The sequence below is a fragment of the Diabrotica undecimpunctata genome, chromosome 10 (genome assembly GCF_040954645.1).
Source record: "Diabrotica undecimpunctata isolate CICGRU chromosome 10, icDiaUnde3, whole genome shotgun sequence".
Classification (NCBI taxonomy): Eukaryota; Metazoa; Arthropoda; class Insecta; order Coleoptera; family Chrysomelidae; genus Diabrotica; species Diabrotica undecimpunctata.
Genome location: NC_092812.1, coordinates 66,021,470 through 66,041,025, shown reverse-complemented (window position 1 = coordinate 66,041,025; position 19,556 = coordinate 66,021,470). Strand labels below are relative to the sequence as shown.

Sequence of the window (19,556 nt, the reverse complement as noted above, 5' to 3'; positions counted from 1 at the left end):
TGGAATCTGTTTAGTGCTCTTTGCAGATGATTAGCTGCATGATCCGGGTTTCTCCAGCTAACAGCTATTGCTGTGTCGTCAGCGTAAAGACTCAACAGAGAGCCTGGCTCTTTTGGCGTGTCGGCCGTATAGATGGTGTACAGGTACGGCGACAGCACCGCTCCCTGAGGCACACCCGCCTCCAGGGTCCCGACTTCGGATAGGGTTGCCCCTATTCGAACTCTGAACCTTCTGTTGGCAAGATATGACGCAAGGAGGCATGTCATCGCCTCACTGTAACCAAATTCATTCATTTTATAGATGAGTCCATGGTGCCAGACTCTGTCGAAGGCTTTGCTGACGTCCAGAAAAGCTGTAGCTGTGTACATTTTTTCATTAAATCCTTAGTCGTAGTACCTGTAATTCACAGGAGTGTTCGCTTCTGAACCCGAATTGAGCCTCTGGTATGGTTCCTAGCATTTGTGATTCTTCATTGAGTCTTTTTAGTATAACTCTTTCCGCTATCTTGCTTATAGATGATAATAAGCTGATAGGTCTGTAATTTTGCGGAAATGTGCCGTTTTTACCAGGTTTTGCAATCATTATTACGTGTGCCTCTTTCCACCTATCTGGGAAATATCGTAGTTTTAGCATGTTGTTTATTATGTTAGTGATATAAACAATAGCTTTTGTTGGTAGATTTTTCAGCGCCCTATTTGTGATGTTGTCGGGTCCTGGGGCTTTTTTGGCATTTGTCATTTTTATAATATCCTTTATTTCTTCGGGAGATGTATGTGTAATACCTATTCTGCCCTTTTTCCTTCTAAGTCTTCTCGCTGTTCTTTCTACCTCTTCTTCAAAGTCTATGTCATCGTCGGGGTCTTCGTTATTTTTAATTTTATTAACTACCTATAATTTAAATTTAAAGTGAGTTATACAGAGTGAGTCATAACTATTGGGACATAGACTAAGGACAGGTTATTTGGAACAAAATATGGCTATTGGGCCAAATATGCCTTAATAAAATGTTGCTATGAAAAAAGATACAGGGTGTTAAAGTTAATTTTTGTTTTTCGTTTTTTGCTAATAGTTTCCCTGTATATTTATAAATTGCTATCAAAATTGGCACAGAGGCATAATCTTAGACAAGAAATAGTATTTTATTTACAATTCCACTATCAAATACCAAACTAATAAACAAAGTTGCAACTAACGTAAGGTTTCCGTTTTGACGATAAATCAAAACTAAACACACTTTAACTTAGAAGAACTCACAAAAACTCAAACTAAATGTTCTACATGGTCTCCTCCGATTTCTATGCCTTTTCTAATTCTTTTTATAAAGGATTTTCGGACGTTAAAAAAATATTATTCTGTCCCCTTATAAGATTAGCTGCATTTTGAATGTATCTCCAAAGTTGGTCTCGTGTATTAATTTCATTGGCATAAACTAAGGACTTTATATGTCCCCAAAAATAAAAATCTAGCGGGTTGTACTCAGGACTTCTTGGTGGACATTGAAAATCACTGCCTCTGCCAATCCATCGTTGAGGAAATACGTCATTAAGATGATTTCTAACAGCTAATGAAAAATGAGGTGGCGCTCCATCCTGCATAAACCACATTTTTCTTCTTACATTCAGTGAAAGATCATCTAAAATATCACTAAGAGTATTTTCCAAAAAGAATAAGTAAGAATCTCCATTTAAATTCGGAAGGAAGTACATAAGGCCCTAGTAGTTGGTCGCCTATAATGCCACACCAAATATTCAATTTAAACTCATGCTGAAAATGTCTAGCTTTAATAGCATACGGGTTTTCTTCTTCCCAATAATGACTATTTATAAACTCCTCGTCTAGTAAAAGTTGCTTCGTCGGTGAGTATAATATTCTTAATAAAGTGTCTGTCATTGCGATGTTTATTCAGAATACGTTGGCAAAACTGTAACCGTCGTGGAAGATCTGTTGAAAGTAAATTTTGAACAGGAGTGAAGTGATAAGGATGGAGGTTCTCTTTTTTTAGAATTCTAACAATAGACGACTGACTTACTCCTGTTGCTGCTGTTAGATGTCGTGAACTTATTTCAGGATTTTTATCTACTCGAACCAAAAGTTCATCTTCTTGATTAGGTGTGATTTGTTTCGGTCGACCATCCCGATTTTTAGTGTGAAATGACCCAGTTTCACCTAAACTACGATATAATCTTGCAAAAGTTTTGTGATTTGGTTGCCTTCTGTTTGCGTATAACATTCCATAACTTCTGGCTGCCGAGCGACCGCAAAAATTTTCTTGTGCGTATACGCGAATCATATCTCGCATTTCTTCATTAGTAAAATGATTGTGACGAGGCATTTTAATCAAAAAAAGTAATGATTACTTTTAAAAAATGCAACATTACACTACACTGTCACATCAAAAATAATTTACTCTGAACAAATGACATTTACCAACAACAATTATCTGACAGTCCAAAGCATACTTTTCATAAATGAAATAATATTTGAAATCCTTTTTTAAGACTCTAAGCAGTTCGACTGCGTTTTTATCCAACCAAAACGGTTGAAATTATCATGTTTAAACAAGAGTACCAATTTTACGTAAAAATGATGTTTACGTCATATTTTCTAATAAAAATTACTAAAAAGTTTCATCAGAAAAAGTTTAGACTCAATTTGATCATTAGGAATGATCCACGTGGCGCCCTCTATGACAAAACGTAAAATTGTAAATAAAATACTATTTCTTGTCTAAGATTATGCCTCTGTGCCAATTTTGACAGCAATTTATAAATATACAGGGAAACTATTAGCAAAAAACGAAAAACAAAAATTAACTTTAACACCCTGTATCTTTTTTCTCAGAAACATTTTATTAAGGCATATTTGGCCCAATAGCCATATTTTGGTCCAAATAACCTGTCCTTAGTCTATGTCCTAGTTATGACTCACTCTGTATAACTCACTTTAAATTTAAATTATAGGTAGTTAATAAAATTAAAAATTGTAACTATATCAAAAACTGAAAAAATGTGTATACGAACGTATATATAAATAGGCTTAGGTAATAAAATCTAAAATTGTAACTACCACAAATAGTCTGGCTAATTGGCTATGCCAAAGCCGTTATACAATAAAAAAAAGTTACAGAGGCAAGTGGGTTACACAAATAGCTGAAAATGTGCTACGGATTTGTGGTTTTAATTCCAGTTATTGTGTTTGCTGTTGCAGAGTCAAGTTCTTCTGCTGCAACATTCTGGTATCCATACTCAGTTCTCATGTCAGTTCTGATTGTATGTAGTATATTTTATGTTGCATTGCAACTTTTTCTGCTACCGTCCTCACATAAACTCGAGCTAAAATACGAGTTTATGGGAAGAGGGTCACAGAAAACAGCTACAAACCTGTGAAATGAGATAATCGTTTTGTTGGTGTTGTAGGTTTGACTTCACTTTGCTAAAGCATATGGTATTGCTGGTTAGATTTTGCTGTTCTTCATTGTTAGTTTTGTATTTAGTTTCCATTTAAGCTTCCATCAGAATGATTGCTGTACTTTCAGTTTTACTTATATTATTACTATGCAGAATGTGTATCATTATTTTTTCCATAATGAGTCCTAGATATTTTTTTTGGTTGGCCTCCTCCGTAGATATTCCCTGCTTGGTGGTCTCATGGGCAGTACTTACTTTGGAACGCATAATTTGTCTGGGTTTACGGCAATTCTGAACTGTACTCACCAGTCCTTTAAGTAGGTTAGTGTGTTTTCAAGGTCTCTTTGCGCTAGGTATGGCAGGTCTAATTCCAAATATGTTGTATAGAAAGCCTTTTTCTAGTAGAAACTGACCCAAAAACTAAAGCTAATAAACAAGTTTAAGAGACTGTTCCGACATAAAAAAACTTCAAATTCTCTGGATGTACTCCATTAATTTTATTTCCCATCACACACACACACACACCTACCGCGAATGTGTTGCGTCATAATTTAATGTTTTAATTCTCTTCAGCGCATCTGCAAACGTAATGTTTAAAAAATCTAACACTTCCCGTGCATTGTGAGCTGGACAGTCGTCTTACTGCAACCAAATTTCATCCATATTAATAGATAATGCTCGAACTGCTGGAATTATGTAATTTCTCAGTAGATTTAGGTATTTACGACGACACAAAGTTTCCACAATGAAAAAAGGGCTAATTACGTTGTCACCTAAAATACTAGCGGAGACGTTAACGGTATTGTGTTTTAAGATTACTCTAGGGTAACAAATGGATTATAAATTCCAGTTAAAAAAAAAAGGAATACTCATCTGTAAACAAGATTGTTTTCACGAAACCTTCGTCACAATCGTGTCCTCACAATGGGATCAAGGGCCTCACATGGACTGGCTATATAATAAGGATTTAACTTTAAATATCAAGTTTTTAAAGAACTAGATATGACGTTCATTAAAACACAGCAACTCAGATGAGCTGGACATATAATATAAATGGGAGACAATATGATCTCTACAAATCAAACCGCACACCTACAGGAGAAGAAGCAAATGCCGACTTTGAATTAGGTGGAGTTAGATGTTAGATGGAGTTCAGACCAATTTATGGGTATTCAAAATTTCATCGGAAGATGGCATCAGGTCTCCAGAAACCGAACAAAATGGCCACGAATCAGGATCCACAATGGACTTTTGAGCCATATTATGATGAGAAAAATTATTTCCAAAGCAAAACCAGGATATCACGAAATAATAACCAGGATAACTTCAGGATAAAATTTTAAATAAAATCCGTGCAGTAAGTAACAAAATGAATAGATAAAATCTTTGACAATTGCAAAAAAAGAAAAACTAAAAACAAGCAGAATATACATTTATAATGAAATATATTTTTAATAATGAAAAATAACAATAGTTAACGTAATTTAGAAATAATAAACGATTGCGAAATCAGAAAAGAAGCGATATAAAATTTACAATAAAAATAATACCTCTCTTCTAAAAAATGTAGTTTTTGTTCATAGATATTATAATTTTTTTTACCATTTACTGTTAAAAATTTAAATTTGCTACCCACTTACCTTCGTTTTGTGTCTATTATGTTGTCTTCTGTGTAGAAAAGTCACACAAATATCGAGCAAGGTGTCTCCTGGTTACTCTTTGTTACACTATCACATAGGAATTTAATATTTGCTACAATTGCCATTGTATGGTTTACTAAAGCTGATTTCATCTGTAAACGAAAAATACTAAAAATTTTTTATATCTATTTATATAAATAGTTTATGAAGTTAGGAAGAGTTAGAAAGAGAAGGGCAGAAATATCTAATACGTAAAATAGTCGAAAACTATGAGGGATATAATAAACAATACAGAAAATTGTAAACGGAAGATAAACTGAAAGAATGGGAAAACTATATTAAAATTCTTTTTCACGACATACGAGAAGAACCAAGATTGGAAAATAACAACGAAAGGCCAACAATTCTGAAATCTGAAATCATTAATGCAATTAATCATCTTAAAATAAATAAAAGCCCAGGTCCAGACGAAATATACCCAGAAACGTTAAAATTAATCAGCGAAGAAAATATCGAAATATTTGTCCTTTTATTCAATCGCATTTATGATACAGGTAAAATACCCCAAGATTGGCTGGAGTCAATATTCATCCCACTACCAAAAAAGCCAAACCCACAACACTGCAATGAGTTCCGTCTGATAAGCCTTATGAGCCATGCAGTAAAAGTCCTACTAAAAATCGTACATAATCGTATCTATAGAAAGTGCGAAACAATCATCGGAGACGATCAGTTTGGATTCAGAGCCAGCATGGGAACGAGAGAAGCCCTGTTCAGTTTACTAGTTCTCGCCCAAAAATGCTACGACCAACAGAAAGATATATTTATATGCTTTATAGACTTCGAAAAAGCATTTGATAGAGTAAGACACGACCTACTATTAGAACGTTTGCAAGAAGTCGGTTTAGATGGAAAAGACATCAAATTCTTAAAAAACTTGTACTGGAACCAAAACGCCAGAGTTAGGATTGAAGGTTTCACATCCGCAGAAGTAGAAATTAGGAGGGGAGTTAGACAAGGATGTGTTCTGTCGCCTCTGCTGTTTAATCTTTACTCCGAGTTTCTATTTAAAGAAGCATTGGAGGATTCCAAGGATGGAGTCAAGGTGAATGGCGTAAATATCAACAGTATCAGATACGCCGATGATACAGTGTTAATTGCGGATTCCGACTTAGGTCTACAACGACTCATCGACAAGACCAACTCGACCTGTAAGCAATTTGGTATGAAAATAAACATTAAAAAAACCAAAGTGATGTCAATCCGAAAAAACCAAAACGTACCTCAACCTTGCACAATAAATGGGCACATTTTAGAACAGGTCAATAGATTTAAGTACCTGGGATGTTGGATCGATAGCAGCCTAAATCCTGATCTAGAAATAAGATCGAGAATAGAACAGGCCAGAAAATCTTTCAAAAAAATAAAAAAAACTGCTTTGTGATTCTCGAATAAAACTCGAAATTCGACTACGTTTATCAAAATGCTACGTCTGGTCGACTCTTCTATATGCAGTTGAAACGTGGACCCTTAAAACATCAACCGTAAATAAATTGGAGGCCTTTGAACTGTGGATCTACCGGAGAATACTCAAAATTTCATGGACATCGCATACCTCAAACGAAGAAGTGCTGCATAGAATAGGCAAGGAAAGAGAACTTTTTAACACAGTAAAAGTTAGAAAAACATCATACCTAGGCCACATACTGAGAAATAATAAGTACCAATATGCCCAACTTATAGTGAAAGGAAAAATCGAGGGAAAGAGAGGCCTAGGAAGGAAAAGACTATCGTGGCTCAGAAACATCCGACAATGGACAGGGCTATATTTTGAACAGCTAATAAGAACAGCTGAAGATAGAGAAGATTTTAAAATTGTAGTAGCCAACCTCCATTGAGGAGAGGGCACTTTAAGAAGAAGAAGAAGAAAATTACTTAGCTAAAAATTGCAAATAGCAAAGGAAAGGTCATGGAAGGATTTTAGGAAAATTAGTATTAAGGGAAATCATAAACTATTTTATAGAGTCTTTAAATCAAATATAAAAACAAAAACGATTCAAGATGCTTACCATCCAAAAGAGTAATCTCTTTGAGAAACTAGAGGAACTGACAAATAATCTGCCCAAACAGGATATGCATAATATCTTGGGAGATTTCAGTGAAAAGATTGGGGTAGGAAATAGCATACAAACCATCAATAGGTAGTTATAGTCTCCATCATCTAAGTAACCATGAGCAAGGTTAATAGACTTTGCAGCATTACACAACCGGCTAATATTTATATCACAATATTTAAACACAATGAAAAACACAAAGTAACGTGGGCCTCTAACGACAGCGACACAAGATATCAGATCGATCTACAAGCATTCTGGTAGATGCCAGGAGGGGTAGTAACTACATATACGGAAGAAGCCTAAGAGGGGCGGTTGGAGGGGACACGGAGTATTTTCTGGTAAAAATAAAGATTAGAATATTATGAAATACAATATTATGGAATACTGAAGATTTGCAAGATAATGAGACAGAGCAGAAATTTCAAAAGGCTATACAAATAGCGCTTACACAAACAGATAATGATAATATCATAGACGCTGTTTGGAAAAATATAAAATTAATTTTGGCAAGCGTATCAGATGAAATACTAGCACACACAAATAGAACAGCACAAAAATGGTTCCATGACGATTGCATGAAATCCATAAAAGTAATAAACATGAACAAAAGGGACATGCTACAAAATCCCTCGCACAATAACAGTCAAAAAGTATAAACAGACAAGAAAACTAATACAAAGAAAAAAAAAGAGTACCAGGAACAAATAATTAGAGATATATAAGAAAATGTGAAGACATTTCTTTAAAGGTGTTTTAAAGATCAAGGCTGGGTACCAAAGCTTATTACTGATGAGAAGGAAATACTAAAAACTTGCGAAGTAACTTTTTACTAAAAAAAATACGAAGAAACGAAAAGGCAATGAACAAACTTAAAAATAATAATTCACGATGCGATGGTATACACGCGGAGTGCTGAACACCCGGAAAAGAAGCGTTATACAGATCTATATACAAGATAATTCAATAATATATACAAGACAATATTAACAGACAGATATTAACAATCGGGGATAACGTTTATAAATACTAACTATAAAGTCCTTGCAAAGATTCTACTAGAAAGAACCAAATCATATACAAAAGAAATTGTTTGAGATTATCAAAGCTGATTTAGACCGGAAAAAAGCTGGTAGTGTGATTGATATCCAAATTTAAGTCATATGGCTCACACTCCGACTAAGGGAAAAATTCACTCATCACAGATATCTAAGGTATCAAAAAGAATGAGCATCCCGTGTTATCGAACACTGGGTGAAATGGTATGTTGGTGTATCTCCTGGCAAAATCGTCTTAAATGGAGTACACAATATTTAAGAAATTCTTTTACCAAGAACCAACCACTTTTTTAAACCACTTTAATGAAAAAACCACATACCAGAAGTCAATTACAATTTTAAAACATCCAGTAAATATATATATATATATATATATATATATATATATATATATATATATATATGTATATATATATATATACAGAGAAATATACGGGTGCTAAATACCAAAATTCATGAAACTATGTAGTTAGAAAAAACTAACTACAAACTAAAAGAGTGTTGAGAAACTGAAGATCTACCTAACAATAATGGTTATTGTAACATACATAGGAGAAGAAGAAGAAGCATTCACGACAATTGCTATAAAGGCACATATTCTTTTTACCACAGTCAAGTTGCTAACCTGACCTGTAAACCCTCCTCCTTTATCCGGGCTTGGGACCGGCAGAGACACCTGATGAGCTACTTAATTCACCCACCAACTGTACCAGGCGGAGTTAAAAGAGACATATGGATACATAATGAGTTTATAAGAACAATGCTGAGTCTGGTATATAATCGATGGGCAGAGAGGCAGGTAGTGGAGAACTACACCAGTAGAATCGACGATACGATAAGAGGTTCCCAAAAATTGCAAGTTGTGAAAAAGCCAATGTATTAACTTCGAAGTTCCAATATTTAGTACCTAACAAGAATGGTCATTGTAACATACACAAGAATGGGAACAAAGTAATAAGATCTGGAAAGAAAAGACATAATTTATAAATATATCAACTATAGACGACAAAAAACGAACTACAGAGGAGAAGAAGAAGAAGAAGCCTTAAAGGCTTCAGTGAAATTGCTACAAATAAGCACATATTCTTTTTACCACAGTCAGGTTGCTAACCTCACCTGTAAACCCTCCTCCTTTATCCGGGCTTGGGACCGGCAGAGACAGCTGATGAGCTACTTAATTCACCCACCAACTGTACCAGGCGGAGTTAAAAGAGATATATGGATACAGAATGAGTTTATAAGAACAATGCAGAGTCTGGGATATAATCGATGGGCAGAGAGGCAGAGAATGGAGAACCACATCAGTAGAATCAACGATAAGAGGTTCCCAAAACTTGCAAGTTGTGAAAAAGCCAATGTATTAACTTCAGGAGTTCCAATATTTAATTGTAAGAATTAACAGGACTTAGTCCTTAATCAAGAGGGAACAATTAAGAGGAGAAAATTATTTGTAATTGCACACATTAATCAGTTTACTCATAGAAGTTTTTTGGATACGCATATGAAAGACTAAAGAAAAACATAAAAATGTGAAATTTGTTTCAAGCAGTTTTTACTGCCAGACCCCATGTTTTTTGTTATCGCCAAAAAATCTTAACATTTGAGTAACTATAGAAAACAATAAGAGAAAGGTAAGTTGGAAGTGCTAAATAATAATGAAGAACCTCTTAAATTACAAATAGATATGGAAATACAACCGAATGTTATATGGATTATTGGATTGCATATTGGAGATTGCACACTGGAAGACATTTTAAGCAGTTTACTTGTATAGTAGTTTACCTTTTTACTTTACTTAATGTTCTTTGAATGAACATATCAGAGTTCACATTGGGGAAAGTTGTGCAAATGTGCGAAAAAAATGCAACATTTTTGTTTTAAGCAGTTTACTGAAAAATGTGAAATTCGTTTTAAACAGTAAGCGACCTAAATGCAGCTAGCAATGAAGTTGGCCTAAAAATGAACTTACAAAAACAAAAACCATGTACAACGGGCTAGTGGATATCCAAGATGTAATAATAAACAACACTGCGCTTGAGACAGTAGCGAGTATGTATACCTGGGACAATTAATATATAGATCTGGCTACTTACTTACAGAAATCAACAGAAGAAGTAAAGGCTTTTAGTAGCAATGCAGTTATATTCAAATCGAAGATGCCAATCCACCTGAAGAAAAAAAGCACACGATCAGTGTATACTACCAATAATGACATATGGCTGCGAAACTTGGACACTAAAGAAAGAGATAATATTCAAACTCAAAGTAATTCAAAGGTCAATGGAGCGATGCAAGCTAGGTATAACAAAGAGAGATCGAAAAAGAATACAATGGATCAGAGAGAAAACCAAGGTGTCAGATGTAATCCATAAAATTAAATCTTGAAAATGGCAGTGGGCGAGACATTTAGCGAGAAGATCTGACAATAGGTGGTCCGCTAGAATTACACTGTGGTATCCAAGAGGCGTCAAGAGACCAAGAAAACATCCAAATTTAAGATGGGACTATGACATAAGGAAACAAGCAACATGGCAAAGAAAAGCGAATTTTAGACAATCCTGTGCAGAAATGAAGACTGAATATGTAAGGGAGGCTGCACCACACTCGGTAGAATATGCTGAGAATGATTATGATAATGATGATATTCGTTGAAAATCAGGTTAAAGCTCTTTAATTATTTATCATTGAACCGAGCTTTCGTCATTCTCTTCGATGTCTTCTTCAGGGCTTCCAAGGTCTCCCGAGCCCCTAGATCACTAACAAATGCTGGCAAGCGCAAGCAAGCACTTTAATTAAACCCAGCCTGTGAGACATGTTCACCCCTAAGAATTACGTTCGGGTGTAACAATTCATTGGAGCGAGGTGTATTGATTCGAGTTATAAACAGGAATTACTCCACCGCGCTTCAATGCTCCAGACCATCCCTTTCCCCCCTATAGCACTCTGATGCGCGATAGGGGCACAACTATCAGCCAAATGCTCTGCATGTGGGAGTCCTGGGTAATAGAACTCTAACATGGTACCCTATCCGATTAAAAATTCAGGCTAGCGTTAGTAGCTTTATTCCTGTTATCTTTATGTGACTTATCCGCGAACTAAAATTGCTTACTTGGGCCTCAAGTCTCTGTTCGGAGCTACGCCCAGTTCGGAGACTTGGTAGTCAAAGGGTTGGGCCCTACGTGCTCAGGTTTGTGGATTTCTTCGACTGGGTGGTAATTTAATGTGCACTCTCTCCCTCAATAGTAGTCCTCATTACTTCTGATTTTTCCTCAGTGGAGTATACTATTCCGTCTTCTCCGTGTATTGGCTTTTTATCCTTTCTGAGTATTCTTAGGAGCTTCAAAATATTTTGCATATTTGGGCCTTGTTTTTCCATGTTTCTCGTGTAGTTTTCCCAGCTTTGACTACGGTGTTGTTGTAGTGCTATTTTGACCTCTCTATTTAGTCTCTTTGTTCGGTTTTTGTCCACCTGGTTCCTTGTCCTTCTCGCTGTGTATGCTTTTCTCTATTCTTTTCCCTCATCAAGTCCTTTAGTTCTTGTGATATGTCTTTGAATCTTCCCATGTAGTGCTGTTCCTGAGTGCTTGTCGTATGGTGTTTTCAAACTCTAGGACTCTATCCTCTATTACTTGTGGGTTGTCTATCACTGGGACTATGTTTATATGTGCTCACAGGTCTCTTGAAATTTGTTCACTTTGTTTTCTATTGATTCTTTTAATTATACTTTTTTCCTTCCAGGTTTCTATTTTCAGTAGGATAGGCTTGTGGTCCGCTGTTGCTTCGTTAAGTGTTTTTATTTCCGTTTGAAGGTCTCTAGCGACTACAATATCTATGTGAGTGGTAAGTCCATGTCCTGGATAATGTCTCGGGTTTGTGGAGCCCATTGCCATGGTGTTGTCGTTTTCTATAAATTGGTTTAGTAGTCTTCCGTTTCTCTTCGTAGCTCTATCATTCCAGTTAGGGGATCTTGCGTTTAGGTCTCCTATTATAATTGAGGGTTTGCCTATATTTAGAAACGTATTTAATTCTTCTTGGATCAGTGGATCCTGAAGTCTTACGCAGGCGGAGGTAATCCTGACTTTTCCTTGTCTCATTTGTATTCTACTTGTTGTTGCTTTCATATTGTTGTAGTGGTGTCATGATTCTTATATGTCTAATTTCTTTTTTCACTAGGATTGCTGTGCCTCCTGATCTTTCTGTGATATCGTTCCTATATACGTCATCGCCAGGAAACTTTATGTTGATGTTGTTGATGAGCTTTGTTTCCTGTATTGCTACGACATCCATTTCATACCTGTTGACCAGTTCGTCCAAGATGTTTTGGTTGGCCCTTATGCCTCCTGGGTTCCGGAAGCCTATCCTTAAGTATCCCTTGTTAGCCTGCCTTAGTTCAGTACTAACAGTATGTCGAAAATCGCCTCGTGGACAATTCTAGTGACCAGTTCCTTGGCTGAGTTTATCCTGCTGCTGCTTCGAGATCAAGATTCAGAATTCTGAAGTTTGCCGGATGCTGTCCTTGACAGTTGGCGCATTTCGCCTTCTGTTCGCAATGCATATGGCATTCTCTGCTGGGGTGGTCCTCCATTGGCAGTCGAAGCACTGCGTGGGAAAAGTTGATTTTTATAGGTTCTCTATTTGAATGTTATTATGCATCAGGTTTGTAATGCGCCTGGCTTATTCCACGTTCTCTTTCTCCAGTGTTAGTAAAAATATTGGTAACTTTCTTCTGTGGCTTCCTCTTGAGGTCACGTTTTTTACTGATTCACAGTCAATGTTGTATTCCTCTTTTAGGTTATTGTAGATGTAAATAATCTTTATGTCGGAGGGTAGGCCTTTTAAAACCCTTCTTCCTCATAGGTTTTATATCTTCCTCAAGAGAAAGGCGGCTATCCATTGTATGGGTTTGGTTTTATTGTACTCTTCTATGAGTTAGACCATCCGGTTGAGCCTGTGTTCGATGAGTGTTTCCTGTCCATTTCTTGATAACTTGTTGACAGTTATCACTTTTTTCTTTTGAGCGATGTCTAGGATCACTCCTGTCTGGCACATACCCTGTAATTTTATTATAGTTAGCTTTGGCTGTCGTGGATTTGCCTGTAGTTCTGGCTTTTGGATTGTATCGTTGTGTGTTTCCATTAGTCTGTACTTGGTACTTGACATGAATTCGGAGGGCGTGGTATGGCGCTTGCATCATTTTCCTGTTGCACTGGTGTCGCTAGTGGCGGGAAGTTGTCTTCTTTTTCTCTTTTATGGGATCCTGTTCTTGTTGACGCTTTTTTGGCTTTTCGGCAGGTGTAGGGATTTTTGTCTTTGGGATTGTTCCCGTAGACTTCTCCGTGGTTCCGTGCTCTGCTGCTTTTTTGGCCTGGTTTTAAGAGGTTTTCTTTTGGCTTTCTTTGGATGCCGTTTTTAGTTCATCAAATTTATTGTTCGATCGCCCTATAATGGTTTGTTGGGATTCCAACACCTGCGCTAGTAGCTCTGAGATTTTCTCTTTGTCTTTCTCCTTTAAGAGCATCTTCAAGGTTGCGAGCTCGGACTTTTCGTCCTCGCTGCTATGCCTTTGTGGCATCTGATCTTATATACAATATGTCCTACTCAGTTGGAACCATATCGAAAACTTTTTATGAATATCCACTAGGAAACTAAGTTCCTGTAGCTAGCGGTATACCATGTATCACAAAATTTTTTATTTCAAATCCTTTTATAAAGGATTTGAAATAAAAAAATTTTATGAATAATTTTAAGATAAAAATTATTATTTATAAAAAGTTCTCTGCATGTTCTAAAATCCAAAATACAATCATCAGATATTAAATTTTAATAATAGTTATACGACGTATGTCAAAAAATATGAATTTCGTTGAATCGTACCTTTAACACAATATCGAAAATTGTTATTAAGAAATGTTGATCAAAACTAAAAACTACGTTCAAATATATAGTTACATACTTAAAAAAGAATTTTTTTTATTTTTACTAATCTGTTTCTTTTTAAATAAACATTTTTATATCTTGTTATTAAGAAACACATAACCTGATCGTTTTTTAATATTTTCATGCCTCAACATGTCCAATTTCTTGTCTACAATATCAATGCAAGTTTAACTATAGTTATGTGAAATTGAGGATACACTAATTACTAACTAGGATATTATGATTTGATATAATAGTAGAATTGATATATAGAGGATATTACGATTTGTTTATAGAAAGATATGTTTGATATTTACTTTTAAAACATCAGTTGTATTTAGACAAATTTGTTGGAAAATATTTATAAAATTTAGTAGAAATTCCTGATACAGAAAATAAAATTGTGTTAATAAAGTTATTTTGATTGTGGGAGAACATTAGAAAACACATAAATAAGAGCTTTTATTTTTGATAATAGACATCCCAATAATATTTGATGCAAAAAACTAAGTAAAAATGCATAGCAAGTCTTGCAGGCGCCTTGATTTTTGCTATCTCGTCCAAGGGGAGTTAGAAGAGGGCATATAGTCTTTTCCGATGAAGCAACATTTTCGTCAAATGGGACGGTCTCGTTACGAAAATCCAAATTTTTGTATTAAGACTGGTTATCAATATTTATTTAAGACGAACCTGTGGAGTGGCATTTATAATAACAGGTTAATAACCTTTTTTTCACCAAGCTCTGAACGCTGAACGATATTTGCAGTTTTTACAAACTAATATCAATGAATTCTCCTTGATTATTTCTTATGGAGTTACTGAAACAAAATGATTGCAAGAAAGCGCCGTTTCAGATGTTAACCATTTGAAGAGAATTATTTTAGAAATTTGCCAGGAAATTTTTCCAAAAATGATAAAAATGTAGTACGTGAATTTGCTAATAGAATGATTAAATGTGTTGAACGAGAAGGAGTATATGTCGAGTTTAAGGGGAAAAATAAATATTTATTTGCAGTAATAATGTAATGTTAGTTACACTAGTTGTATATGTTCTTATTTGCAAAATATGCTTTTCATTTTTTGGTCTCATAATGACAAGAGATAAAAACATTCATTTAAAATAAAAAAGGTTAGTAAAGAATGAGGAAACCTATTCTTTTAATGTAAATGTATGTAATTGTATATTTAAACGTAGTTTTTAGTTTTGATAAACCTTTAATCACAATTTTCGATATTGTGAAATATAAAGGTACTTAACTGTTGACCGAAATTCATATTTTTGAGATACCTCGTACACTATTGATAAAATTTGATATCTGATAATTGTATTTTAGATTATAGCACATGAAGAACTTTTTATAAAGAATTCTCTTTTCGTAAAATTAATAATAAACAAGTTTTCCATATGGTTCCAACTTAGTGGGACATATTGTGTATATACTATGATTAACTAAGATAGTGATTCTCGATCTAACAGTTGGAAAATAAAAGAAAATAAAGAATCCCCTTTATTCTTTTATTGAAAACGTTTCGTGTATTCATTTTACACACTTCATCAGTTTATCTACAAAATTATTTAAATAACCAAACATCCAGAAATACAAAAAAATTTGTACATGGTTTACTTTACAAAAGACATGCAGCAATAATACGATGGAAGTGAAGAAAACAGTTTATTGTATTGTTACGAAAGATTTATCCCACATAGGAAAAGTCCATTGACGAAAAAGATAGTGAAGAGTGTTACGAAAGATTTATCCCACATAGGAAAAGTCCATTGACGAAAAAGATAGTGAAGTTTGAAACGTCAAAAAATTATTATATAGTTGTCAGTTAGTTATATGGTATTGTCATATTGTTGGTGATGAATAAAGTTAATTTTCAAGAAGTGTAACATTGGTGACAGCGGTGGGATAAAGAAATATTTAGCAATTGTTAAGGGTAAACACAAGATCTTTGAACAACTGAATTCGAAAGGAAGGAAGTAACATCTAAGGTGAGGTAGCGGATAACATCTTCCACCGGCCCGAACATCATGGCTGAAGCGGAGCAACAACAAACAGCGCCAGAACAACCTAAGGCAGTCCCAAAACAGAAGGAAGTACTTGCAACTAAGGTAACTGGCACAGTAAAATGGTTTAACGTTAAAAGCGGTTATGGATTTATCAACAGAAATGATACCAAAGAAGACGTTTTTGTGCACCAATCAGTCATAAAAGAATAACCCGAAGAAAGCCGTCCGATCAGTGGGCGACGGTGAAGTCGTAGAATTTAGCGTAGTCGTAGGTGAAAAGGGTAACGAGGCGGCCAATGTAACCGGCCCTAACGGTGACCCAGTAAGAGGTTCGCCTTATGCCGCCAACCGAAGACGAGGATTCCGCCAGTGGTATTACCCGAGAGGAAGACGTGGTGGACGTCGTGGCGGTAGCCGAGGCGGCGGACCGCCAAGAGAAAGCCAAAGTGAAGGCGAATTAAAGGATGGAGTACAATCAGGCGGCGAAGGCGGCCCAGGTGGCCAAGGACCCCCACGTCGGTATGCTCCAAGACGAGGACGTGGAGGATATTCATATTACAGGGGACCCTATCGCGGACCGCCAGGAGAATTAGAACAAAATAGAGATGCTCCCCGTAGTCGTCGACCCCCACGTGGCATTTTCCGTCGTAATTACCGTGGAGGTCGCGGCGGCGCAAGACCACGTTCCCAGGACAGCCAGGGCCAGGCTGGAGAGCTAAACGGTCAAGAAGGTGGACCACGTGGACCTCGTGGACCACGCTACCGCAGACGTGGCCCAGCCCGTCCAAGAGCCGGTAACTCTCAGTCGGAGTCTGCAGGAGGGAAACAACCAAATACCAAGGTTCCCGAAAAAGCTGTATCTGATAAGACCGAAGAAAGTCAACCAGTGCAGAACACAACTACAGAGAGCAGTGCTTAAGGGTAATCGCGCTCAAGTCCATCACTCTATAATCATAAAATATTTAACAACGTTAGCGCGTGAGTTTGTGAAAGTAAAAGCAGACAAAAGGCATTTCATGGCGAATGTTTGTGTCACTAATAATTTTTGTCAATTCATCTGTAAGAAAAAAATACCTGCAAAAAAAATTTGCTACGGTTTGGCGCCACAATTTTCAACTGGGGTTTCGAAAACATGTTTGATACTTTTTATATTCCCATTGATGATTTTATACGTAAAATCGTAAATAAATAAATAATAAAATTGTAAATTGTAGATAAGCAAATTGCAACTCGTTTGAAAATGGCGACAAACTGCTTTTTGTATTTTTTTATGTAACGTGCATGAAATGTCTTGAGACCTTATGTCATGCTGCAAAATTTTTCCTTCATAACAATAAAGTAAAAAAAAATCATTTAAAAATTCGACACCTTGTCTTGTCAACATTGACGAGTGTCGTACCAAAAAAATATGATTGCAACATCTAACTTTGAAAAGTCTTTTCCATCTTGTGAGCAAACGGAAAAGAACCAAAAAAAGTTTAAAAAATACAAAAAAAATCCGTAAAAGTGTAAACACAGGACAGTTTATTTTCGACTTACATTTATGGGTAACATGATTTTTTCGTAAACAGTAATCTCATGTCAAAATCTTTGGGTGCTAGTCATGTAAGTATTGGTGTTTTTTCTTTATTGCATTACTGTAGTGTTTTTAGATAACTACAAATATACAGTAATTGGGAGTTCTTTTTATTTATTATTTTTTCGCTATGTTGTTCAATATAAGTGGAAAATAAAGACTGTTCTTCGGTCTTATCAGATACAGCTTTTTCGGGAACCTTGGTATTTGGTTGGTTCCCTCCTGCAGACTCCGACTGAGAGTTATCGGCTCTTGGACGGGCTGGGCCACGTCTGCGGTAGCGTGGTCCACGAGGTCCACGTGGTCCACCTTCTTGACCGTTTAGCTCTCCAGCCTGGCCCTGGCTGTCCTGGGAACGTGTTCTTGCGCCGCCGCGACCTCCACGGTAATTAGGACGGAAAAAGCCACGTGGGGGCCGACGACCACATGGAGCATCTCCATTTTGTTCTAATTCTCCTGGCGGTCCGCGATAGGGTCCCCTGTAATATGAATATCCTCCACGTCCTCGTCTTGGAGCATACCGACGTGGGGGTCCTTGGCCACCTGGGCCGCCTTCGCCGCCTGATTGTACTTCATCCTTTAATTCGCCTTCACTTTGGCTTTCTCTTGGCGGTCCGCCGCCTCGGCTACCGCCACGACGTCCACCACGTCTTCCTCTCGGGTAATACCACTGGCGGAATCCTCGTCTTCAGTCGGCGGCATAAGGCGAACCTCTTACTGGGTCACCGTTAGGGCCAGTTACATTGGCCGCCTCGTTACCCTTTTCACCTACGACTACGCTAAATTCTACAACTTCACCGTCGCCCACTGATCGGACGGCTTTCTTCGGGTTATTCTTTATTATGGCTGATTGGTGCACAAAAACGTCTTCTTTGGTATCATTTCTGTTGATAAATCCATAACCGCTTTTGACGTTAAACCATTTTACTGTGCCAGTTACCTTAGTTGCGAGTACTTCCTTCTGTTTTGGGACTGCCTTAGGTTGTTCTGGCACTGTTTGTTGTTGCTCCGCTTCAGCCATGATGTTCGGGCCGGTGGAAGATGTTATCCGCTACCTCACCTTAGATGTTACTTCCTTCCTTTCGAATTCAGTTGTTCAAAGATCTTGTGTTTACCCTTAACAATTGCTAAATATTTCTTTATCCTACCGCTGTCACCAATGTTACACTTCTTGAAAATTAACTTTATTCATCACCAACAATATGACAATACCATATAACTATATGACAACTATATAATAATTTTTTGACGTTTCAAACTTCACTATCTTTTTCGTCAATGGACTTTTCCTATGTGGGATAAATCTTTCGTAACAGTATAAACCATATAGATTAAAATTAAAAAATATATGGTCCATAAATTAATTAAGCAATTATTTTCATTTTCATCATATTATTGCTGCATACGTTTTGTAATGGGCAATTTTTTTTATCTACGGATGTTTGCTGATTTAAATACTGTAGATGAACTGATGATGTGTACAAATGTAATACACGAAACGTCATCAATAGAGGAAAGAAATGTCTTTTATTCTATAACTGTTGAGCGAGAACTCTCCTAAAACCTGAAATTATTTTCTATATATATAAATATATATATATATATATATATATATATATATATATATATATATATATATATATATATATATATATATAAATATATAAATATATATATATATATATATATATATATATATATATATATATATATATATATATAGAAATAAGGTAAAGTGTTAAGAAATTCAATATTTCCTAAATGAAAAGCTTTTTTAAAAAAAACTAAAACACGTCGATTTTTAAGTTTAATATTCTAAATTCTACAACAA

At 36.0% G+C, this 19,556-nt stretch overlaps 1 protein-coding gene and 1 pseudogene across 1 annotated transcript; one reads left to right on the top strand and one right to left on the bottom strand.

Moving 5' to 3' along the window:
• The first annotated feature begins 16,078 nt into the window (after positions 1–16,078).
• Positions 16,079–17,315, top strand: LOC140451930 (Y-box factor homolog; annotated as a pseudogene).
• A 468-nt stretch (positions 17,316–17,783) lies between these two features.
• On the bottom strand, positions 17,784–18,838 carry LOC140451753 (Y-box factor homolog). The gene is given in 1 exon segment (XM_072545600.1): positions 17,784–18,838. A coding segment is annotated over 1 exon segment (963 nt). The 5' UTR covers positions 18,747–18,838.
• Positions 18,839–19,556: the final 718 nt, after the last annotated feature.